The 10,724-nt window shown below is 33.9% G+C and overlaps 1 protein-coding gene across 1 annotated transcript; it reads left to right on the forward strand.

Annotated features, from left to right (window-relative positions):
• Positions 1-475: 475 nt before the first annotated feature.
• On the forward strand, positions 476-7,000 carry LOC131165547 (cyclin-SDS). The gene is made up of 7 exons (XM_058123450.1): positions 476-1,788; positions 1,946-2,113; positions 4,374-4,540; positions 5,604-5,732; positions 5,928-6,108; positions 6,562-6,606; positions 6,708-7,000. The coding sequence occupies exons 1-7, from the start codon at positions 568-570 to the stop codon at positions 6,738-6,740; spliced, it is 1,944 nt and encodes a 647-aa protein (XP_057979433.1). The 5' UTR covers positions 476-567; the 3' UTR covers positions 6,741-7,000.
• The last annotated feature ends 3,724 nt before the right edge of the window (positions 7,001-10,724 follow it).

Here is a 10,724-nt window from a genome sequence, read left to right on the forward strand (position 1 = left end):
ATTTAAATCTACAAATTAATAATTTTTATCAACAAGATAATTATAAGTGGCTTTGAAAATTTTTAGAAAGTTGTTCATAATTAAAAATAATGTTAAAATTAATGAAAAATTATTAGTTACACTAAGTTTGATATAATTTCACCATGTGTATAAAAAATAATTATGACTAGTTAAAATATAACAAGTTTAGTATATACACACACATATCTAATATTTTTCTAGTATAATGAAATAATGAATTTATCTTATTTTATATTTTCTATAATAAAGTGTTAATAGTAATTTCCTTCCCTTCAAAAATAGAGGAAGTGAACAAGTGAACAAGCGATGTCACGGTGGGGCGATAACCAATTTTTAACAGTTGAGGGCTGCCGCACAATGCGAAGTGGGAAGACCAGAACCGAGCATGTACCGACGTGCGTGGGCTCCACAGACCATACATATAAAAAACCCTACCTTCAACGTTCTTAACGGCTTCATCCAGTTCACAGTTCTCTCTCTCTCTTTCTCTGATCTGAGAGTTTCTTCACGCGATCAAACCCTAACTCTGCTAGAACGATAGCAGAGATGAAGATCAAGTCAAGTCGAAACAGGCGGAAAGCACAGCCTATAGTTCCATACTCCAAGAAGCCCCGATCGAAGCTTCCTCGCCGGCGACGTTCTCAGATTTGTCCAAATCTCTGTACATCTTTGATTTCAATCGATTCGGATAGGAAGACTAGTTCATCCGCATTTCGTTCTTTTCCACTGGATTCCAGGTGTTCTTCGCACTGTCTGGCCGAAGCATCCTGCAATTCGAATATCGTCTCAGTCGTACCAGATGACTTGAATGTTAAGCATCAAAGGAAGAGAGCTCTTGATGAGATCGCACCTTCCGGAGATGCCGCTCGAGACGGTGAGTTTCGAAGAGTTACGAGAAAGTATTGTAGACGGAAGGAGAATGAGAGAAAATGTGTTAAAGATCTTGATGTGGAAGCGTCTGAATCATCTTGCGTAGAGTCATGTTCTGGAGCAGAGTGGAGAGGTTTCGAACAGGGGAATTCGAAGGAGAGGAACACGGCCAGTAAAATAGCTCAAAATCTGAAGAGAAAAGAAGTAACGGATGATTCGGAAGCAATCTCGCGGTCCGAGATCTCTTGCGTCGAGCAGTTTCTGACGGCAAACGAGAAAAAATTCTCAGAATTTTCTGAGAAAATTTTGGAGTCCACGTCGGAAAGAGCTCGGAAAACTGACAATTCGTCAAAAACGGAAAAGAATAAAGACAATTCGGTCACATCAGGGATAGAATTGTCCTCTGAAACAAATTTTCAAAATGCTTGTTCATCGATCGGTGAATTGGAACCGGATAGCAAAGCAACCGGAGACGGTGAAAACGGAGCTTCAGATGCCAAGTTATCTAAAAATTCACGAAATTCTGTTGATCTGGATTTCACTATTTCGAAGGAAGAATCAACTGCAGAACAGAGCTCAAATAATTCAGGCTGCGACAACGATCTCGTTTGTACGGAACACCTCTCTTCTGACGACTTTCCCGACTACATGTCCAGCCTCGAGACGACGTTTGCAGATATTTTCCCGGGAAGTTCAGAGATAAATTTCTCAGATTACACTCCATCGATATGGTTAGAATCTGAAAGCCAGTTTTCAGAGAGGTCACAGGGAGATTCGACGCCATCGCCTACTTTCTCGTTGTTTCTTCAGTACAGTCAGCAATTTTCCAGAGCGAGCTCTTCTCTGCACACCGGAGTTTCTTCATCCGTTGAAAACGAATATAAAGATGACTTTACAGTGAGTTTTGATCCTTCTCATCAAGCACTAGTTAATCTCACTAAACATCCGTTTGGTTCTCGAGAAACCTGAGGAAAAATGAACGAAAAAAGAAATCCGTACATCTAATCTAATCACATTAAATTCAATTAATGAGTTATGTGATTTTGGTACGTAGTTGCTGAGGTTCGAGAGGGATGAAGATGAAGAGAGCTACCAGAGGTTCAGAAACAGAGAAAGAAGAATGGCGTTTCTCCACAACTACGCCGAGGACTACCGCTGCACGACTGAATACGGCGATCTCATCCTCCAGCAACGGTTAGAGATGGTCCACTGGATAGTTGAGGTCAGTTTTCCTCGCGCCACGTTTCATTATACTTTCCCCGTAGTTCGCTTGCAATTTACTCGTTTGTTATGGCGAAATTTTCCATGCGTGCGGGGAATGGAAGGAGAAATTATATTGGGACCTTCATATTTATTAATATTTAAAAAAATTATTTTCAATAAAACACCCAAATATGTAGAGGGCCCTATATAATTTCTTGAAAAGATGAGAATATATTTTTACAGTAGATAATAATTTTATGCCATGTACACCAAATTTTATGAAAATCTTCCAAGCTTTATGAAAATGTCCGATTTGGGTCACTGAACACGAGTAGAGAACTCTATACGCACCTTTAGTGGACTTAGGTGTGTAAGTGAGTCAAACTTATTCACAAACTACTTTAACTTGACTTCATTCAAAACTGAGTAGAGTTATTCAAATATTTTAACGAGTCGAATTCGAATCTAGTAATAATATTCAAGTTGAATTTCGAGTCTAATTGATTTTCTTAATTTAATTATTTTTATATTATATATATATATCATATAATATATATTTTATAAATATATTTAGTATTATATGTATATTAAATATATGTTTATATATGTATTTAATATTAATTTATAACTAAGTTGAGTTTAAGTTTTATGAACTCGTAGCCGAATCGAGTTCGAATTTAACAATTATAAGATCGATCAAGTTTGAGTTGAATTTTGAGTTTAATATTTTTTAGTCAAATCGAATTTGAGTTTTTTTACTATATCGACTTGACTCAAATACACTCTTAAGTGGACTCCACAAGGAATGTGGGTTGTTTCCTTTAGAAAAGAAAAAATCAATAATCATTAACTATAGGCGCAAACTAATAACAATATCATTGTTAATTAAAATTTATAATTATATATTATTTTGTTTAATAGAAAATAATAGAAACGTTAATTAGCATAAAATTAATTGTCAATGAAAAAGTTTAAATATGAATTAAAAATGTTAATTAGAGCATATTCATTAAAATGATAATTTATTTAATAATATTTATTAATATAATTTAATAATTATATATTATTTTAGAATTTAACTTTTTATGTCTCTCTTCTCACATTTCGTATATAATAATATTATTCATATAATATTATAATAAAAGTAAATATCCAAATGCTAATTATTTTATAAATACTCATAACCAACATTCTAACTTGTTTTAAGACAAAACAAAATGATAATTATGAATTTCAACATTTTTAGAATTTAAAAATATTTATCAATTTCTTTATAGTTTTTTAATTAATAAAAATTATTATTTTATTGAGATATTCTATAAATTTAGCAAAATTTTAAAATAACTATCAGATGAGAGAGAAGTTATATATAAATTATTATTATTATTTTTTGGTTAAAACCACAAATATTCATTGCTGCAAGACAACTTGGGCACATGATTTTTACAATCCCATATCATTTTTTCAAGTTTCAATAACTCTTTTTTAGATCAATTAAACTAATTTTTAAATAAAGATTGAGGGGAAAAAAAAAAAAAGGAAATGCACTTATTAGCATGTTAACATGGAACTGTTTATGTAGGCTTGATATATACCAATAACTTATTTAAGTCATTTAAAAAGGTCTTTCACATCATTGAAATTAAGAGAGAAATTATGTAAGAATGGCCTTTTTAAATGACTTAAATAAGTTATTGGTAGATAAATCTTTTATATCATTGAAGTTAAGAAAGAAATTATATAAGAATAACCTTTTTGTAAGGCTGAAATAAGTACTTTGAAACAAGTACTTTGAAACAATTCTAACTACAAAAATCTCATTTATTTTATTTTAAATATGTACATGACGTTTTGGTGTAGAAAACATGATGAGTTGTTGTTGTTGTTGTTGTTGTTGTTTTTTTCATGTGACTTGATATAGCAACTATCATTAATTGTCAAAAGACTTGCATGTGTACAGGACGTACAGTATATTAAGTGTGTATAAGTTAGCTTGAGTATCTTTTATAAGCAATCAAATGTGACCTAATCTTGATATAGGGGGCATGGTACCTTTGTTGCTCTTTTGCTTTTCTCGTTATATTCGGATTTATTAAGAAGCCTGACTCAGAGTTACATACAATAATTTATTATATTTGTCTATCTACATATTTATTTCTTCTTGGAATTAGACCATGGATAAGTGTGTTGTTGCATTCGCATATATATTATAATACTCTTGTTTTTATAAATACTTAAATAAGTTTTTTATTTTTCCATGTTATGTTCTACATAAACAGCAATCTGCTACAAAGGAGCTTCAGAATGAGACAATGTTCCTTAGTGTAAACCTCCTCGACCGGTTCTTAAGCAAAGGAATCTTCAAAAGCGAGAGAATTCTTCAAATTGTAGGAATAGCATGTCTTGCCCTGGCGACTAGGATCGAAGAAAATCAGCCTCTAAATAGGTGAGTCTTTCCATTATGTTTGATTGCAAAATGTCAATTTGCAAGAATATGTTAGTTTTAATAAGTTAATTATAATTAGTTATATAAGAAATTGTGTTGTTATTATAAAGCAAATAATAATATGAAGTATTTTATAATTTCATAATAAAGGATAGACAAAGAATAACTATTCTCAAATTTTATAATGAAGATGTCTATTCATTTTTTATTACATGTTGAATGAAATAATTAAAAATATGTAAGAAATAATTACTCTTGATTCTTAGGAATAGATTAATGTAAACTATCGTTACATTTGGTTTGCAAAATGTCTATTCTTAGGAATAGATTAATTTTAGTAGGTTAGTTACAATTAGTTATACAATAAATTATATTCTTACTACAAAATAAATACCAATGTTAAACATTTTATGAGTTTACAATAAGAAATAGATAAGGAATAATTATTTTCAAATTTCATCATAGAAATGTTTATTCTTTTCTTATTATATGTTGAATAAGATAATTAATAGTATATAAATAATAACTATTCATTTGATTTCAAAAATTTAAATTATATTCCATCATATTTTAATGTATAGTTATTTGATTGAAAGAAAGGAAGTCAATCTTGTTCATGCATGGTTATTTTACCGAACCAAATGAAACTTTAATTTATTCACATCTCATTGTTATCCTGGCCAAATAACATTAGTACTTATTTAGGGCCGGGGCATGTGTTTTAATATGCTTAATCATACCAAAACATGGTTCTACGTTTCATAGGGAGAGCTTGATGAGAGACTACACTACTTCCCGGGTATATATGCCAGTCGACCATCCTAAATTAATCAACTATATTTCACTTCAATTTCAGCTAGCTAGCTACTTCCTGGAGTGGGCTGGTTTTTAGTTGTTTCGTGGGGAAGCAGGAAAAACTATATGCGTCACACGTTTTTAAGCACATATTTCTGTTTCCGCATGATGAATACAATTTTTAACTCATTCAGATGGAAAGGAATTCCAACTATTCCGGTACTGGCTAGTATCCACATAAATTTTCTTTTGTCCAATATTATTTCAGCGTTCGGCAAAAGACATTCCGCATAGGGAGCAACATATACAGCAGATGTGAAGTGGTAGCCATGGAATGGCTTGTTCAGGAGGTCCTCAGCTTCCAGTGCTTCTTGCCCACCATCTACAACTTCCTATGGTACACCCTTAATTTTATATCTTATTGTGTATTAATTATTAGCATGACGGCTAACCACATCAGCATGAACACTACACAATTAGATCAACCTGCAAACTAATTTCAACATAACAGTCCCAAAATTTAAATGTCCTCTTCGTCCATTTTGTAGTGTTTCTCCGTGTAATCTATGGGTTTCTAAAATTGTTAATGTAGGTTTTATCTAAAAGCTGCAAGAGCTAGTGCAGAGGTGGAGAAGATGGCCAAGTACCTGGCAGTGCTGGCACTGCTGGATCATGATCAGCTGTGCTTCTGGCCCTCAACTGTAGCAGCTGGGCTGGTCATCCTCGCTGCCCTGGCAGCCAATCAAGATGCATCCTGCCAATGGGTCATGGAGGTATGCATTTATTATTATTGAAGATGGAATTGTCCAATTTTCTCAAACTCCTTGTCAACCTCAAAAGTGTTTCATCGCGTAATAGCTAGAACCCATTCTGGACCTCAGCGGAGTTATCCTTGGCAGAGCATTTAATTAAAGTGAACTGTATTCTCCTAAAATTCAAAATGAATCTTGTTTCAAAAAGTTAAACACCCTGATCATTATCTTCAAAGTTAAGTTTAACTTTCTGTGATCTTCTTCTTTTCTTCTTCCCCCGCCCCCCTCGCGCCCCCCAACCAAAAAATTCCCTTTTCCTTTCAATTCCCCTTCTACATATATACGATAGCGTGCAAATATTGGATTTCATTTCAACTCTTTTCAATGTATTTGCTGCATGGCATTCCTCTACTGTCATTAATTAGGCATTACGTCGATTTTTAGTAGTTCATACATGCTATTGTAATTTTACAGACTCATGTCAGAACAAAAGATGATGATCTCCCAGAATGCATAAAGGTATATGAAACTAATAAAATTCCATCGTTTAATTTAGTACAGCTACATCATATGTATTATGTAATCGAAGCCGAGGTCTTCTGACAGATTTCTTTTGACAGAGTTTGGAGTGGTTGGTTAAGTACGTGCGCTAGTTGCCAAAGGTGGCAGACATCTGGATCTCTTGTTCATTAGTAATTTCTTCCTGCTCGTTACAGATCGAGACGCGGAAGGTCATAAAAGCAAAGCCCGATTACTATGGTAAAACACGAACCCTGGCCCTTTCCATTCCTTTCCTTGTAAGAGTATAGGAATTAATCCTAGCTTGTTGTAAACTGTGATAGTAGAAGAAAGAATTGATCCTAGCTTGTACCCAATTTCAATAACTCACCCAAACTTAGTTTGTTAACAAAAAGGAACAGAACCCAAGTTTGATAACTGCTTGCAAGGATTGGGGCATGCAATCGCACACAGTAAAATGTATTGATTTCTATAATAATGATTTGATTTCACAAAGTGGGTGCCTTTGCTACTTATGGTACATGCATAGCAGTGGGGCTCAATGATGCTCCGAGATGTCTCAACCATGCCCGCCTGACCTAAATCCCAGGGATTTGATTTCAAACGTGCAAGCAGCTTATAATTTTTTTTTAATAATTAACAAATGATCATCTCACATTTTTTAGTTTAACCATGGACTGATATAGATATACCGCTAATTCTCTGTTCTAATTAAAATCTTGACATTTTAACTCTGTAATTAAAATACTTTAATTTTCAAATTTCAAGGATAATTTTTCAACTATCTCTTTTTTTTATCAGAGTATTCACTGCTGTCTAAGACTTATAAGCAATGATATTTTCTCATAATATTCACAACCCACTAATCATAGAATTAACGCCAAATTAATTAACACTTGACCCGCACAAATGAAAAATTCGTTGTCTTAAGATGTGGTCCTAAGTTTGATGGTCTATTCAAATCAACTTATCTTTAACCTAAGTTGTCGTTTAGGGGAAGCAAAAAATCAATATATTTTTTCATTTTTTGTTCAATTTGAGTGGAAGGTAAACTTTGTAGTATTTATGAGAAAAAACAAATTATAATTTTTTTTTACAATTTCATCTTTTTTTTTTTACTATTTGTAATGTAGGTGGTCCTTATGGCCCAATTGAACCCAGTTCTAAAACTGTAGAAGAGTTGTTATGGGAGGGAGTTGTGCCTTATTTAACTTACCCTACCTCGTGCATTAACTTTTTGCGTTCGCAACAAAATTAACATTAGCAGTTAAGAAATAAGAATCATAAAATGATGGGCTATAAGACTAAAAAGTAAAACAATATAATGACCCAACTAAAAAACTAACAAGGCCAAACAAGTGGATCGAAGTGAACCCATCAGACGGCTGCACAATTTAAATCAACTTTAAACAGGTCATGGCCCACCACAGTACTGCCACCGTGTTTGCTAGAGGCACAATTGAAATCAGCTTTGAAGATAAATTAACGGTATGCTTGCGCGATGCACGGAAAACAGTTATAACGTTAAAAATTCAAAAATAAGGAGCATTTGGTTTTGTTAAAAATTAGAGAAATAAGAATAAGAAATAAAAATAAAAAATCAGAAATAGGAATATTTGGTTAATGTTTATAAAACTAATATAAATTAAAATTTAATTAATTTTTTTTATCTTTAAATCAAAATATTGTACAAATATAATTTAAATAATAAAAATACAAATAATACACATTAAAAATTACTGTAATAAAAAAAATATTTCATTTATTTTACTTATTAATTGTTCTACTTTCAAAATTTACTATACAATAAAAAATTTATTGGACATGATAATGGAAAAATAGTAAAAGTATTTTGTGATTGGTTTTATTAGTATTTTTTGAAATTTATGTATATTTTTATCTTAATTATACTTAAATTCAAATAATCACTTAAATTTGATTTTAATTTAAAAGTGTATAAAATGATTAATTCAAACAAAAAACTATTTATGGATATTAAAATTTCTGGCAATAAGTTGTCAAAACAACTGAAAATCATAAAATCTTATTTTAAGTTTTTTGGCATATAGCCGAAAACCAAAAATAGAAACCAAAACTAGTTTTATAATATGTTTTCTTCGCTGTGATAAATTGGTTTAAATATTAAAGAGAGGGGCAAATTAGGAATTTGGTACATTTCGTTGACGAAGCCTTTGTTCTTCTCGTCGACGAAATTTAGAGACTCGTTGACGAGGAGAAGTCGAGGATTCTCAGAACAACCGGCGATCTCAGATTCATCGACGAGGCCACCGATTCGTCGACAAAGTCAGTGAAAGATTCGTCGACGAGAACACCATTTCGTCGACGAAATTGCCCGGGTCAAAGGTACTATAAATAGAATTTTCATTACTTATTCATTAAGAAACTTAGATTTTATCTCTCTCTCTCTTTAGAACTCTCCCTACTCTCTCTCTCTCTCTCTAGATTTCTTCGCCGATCGTTGCTGGAATCAGAAATCTGAAGTTACCACGAGGATCGTGGAAGGATTCTCTACAATTTCTATGGATCGGAATCTCGTTTCGAAGATTTTCGGGTTTCGGTGTAAAATCGATATAAGACTCGATTTTCAATTCTGATCCAGTAGTTTTGTAGGTAACAATCTTGTGAGTATATTTTGTACCGTGATTTGTACATTTTGGAACTCGGTTCGCTGTTTAGGGGCCTTGGAGTTTGGAATTTGCCATTCAGGGAAAAGGTAAAGGGAACTATGTTTATATCGGTTATTTTTTAAAACGGACTCGGTAGAACTGTGGTTCATGGTCCTATGTGTGTTTTGGCTATTCATTTGGGGGAATCTAATAGGGAAAACTATGGGTTTTTCATTATTACAGTTTGGGGAAAAGGGGGCGACGAACTGCATCCCTGGTTTTGTTGAAAACCATGGGTATATGTTGATTTATACTGTGATATTGGGATGACTGTGCCTTGACTTGTTTAAACTGTATTTGTTTGGAAAATCATGATTTAGATTACCAAATGGGTGTGGTTTGTTTGGTTATATGAGCATGCATATGTTGTATCTTGATGAAATAGGAATGGGGTTCCGAATTGTTCCAGGTTTGAAAATTTGGCTTTTGTCGAAGAGTGTGTAATACCACTAGATTGGCCAGCTTTCGAGTCGAAGGGTGTGCGAACACCAGATCTGCACTGGTTCAATGCTGATGTTATGCCAAGTTACCGGGGGCATCAGCATTTGCCGAAGGGTGTGAAATATCACCAGACTGCCAGCGTTGGTCGAAGGGTGAGAAATACCACTAGATAGTCCGGCTTCGAGTCGATGGGTGTGACGACACCAGATTGTATTGCTTGGTTTGTGAAAATACTGGAACTGTTTTGATTGTTTTGACTATTGATCTATGCATGTTAGTGTATCATGATAACACTTAAATGCCACACACCGATATAACATGTGTTCTTCCTTACTGAGAGGTGTCTCACCCCTGCTGTACGTACATTTTCACAAGTCCTTCGAGTAACCGGAACTAGCGTCCTAGTGTAGGGAGCGTAGTGGCTGGTGTACTACGGTTAGCGCTTGGGTAAGTGCTAATGTGATACCTCATGGATCAAAGACTTAAAAAGATTAGATGTTACTACTCATATCAACAAGGTGCACCTTTCTTTTCGTGAGCTTTCTCATAAGAACTCCACGGTTAAGCGTGCTTACCTTGGAGCAATATTGGGATGGGTGACCTCCTGGGGAAGTTTTATTAGGAAGTGTGTGAGTGAGTACAAAACACACTGAAAAGGACACGTGTTGATTTGTGGGGCCAGTCATTAGTCCGATAAGGCTCACCCCCCTGTTGTCTAGTCCAGGTGGAGGAGGAGAGATGTAGTGCTCCCTGACAGACCTAAGTTGGGGCGTTATAGCTAGGACTGTATTTTGGTGGGTTGTCATTTTGAGATGTATTTTGGGCACCCGTTTGTACGTTCTAAAGAGCCTATTTTTGCTTTTGTATAAACTATGGTATGGTTCTGTATATGTTGATATAGAATGACCTTTTTCCGCTGTGTATATGATTGTATTTGAATGTGTTTAGGGTGTCTGAGAACCCCACGGGATCGGACCCTCATCCATTGTA

The sequence above is a fragment of the Malania oleifera genome, chromosome 10, assembly GCF_029873635.1.
Source record: "Malania oleifera isolate guangnan ecotype guangnan chromosome 10, ASM2987363v1, whole genome shotgun sequence".
NCBI classification, from domain to species: Eukaryota; Viridiplantae; Streptophyta; class Magnoliopsida; order Santalales; family Ximeniaceae; genus Malania; species Malania oleifera.

What these genes read in the sequence shown, in the direction of transcription:
- LOC131165547 (XM_058123450.1), top strand. Translation starts at nt 568, where the DNA reads ATGAAGATCAAGTCAAGTCGAAACAGGCGGAAAGCACAGCCTATAGTT. An exon ending in TGGTCCACTGGATAGTTGAG is followed by an intron (nt 2,114 to 4,373) that starts GTCAGTTTTCCT and finishes CTACATAAACAG; the next exon opens with CAATCTGCTACAAAGGAGCT. An exon ending in CCTGCCAATGGGTCATGGAG is followed by an intron (nt 6,109 to 6,561) that starts GTATGCATTTAT and finishes GTAATTTTACAG; the next exon opens with ACTCATGTCAGAACAAAAGA.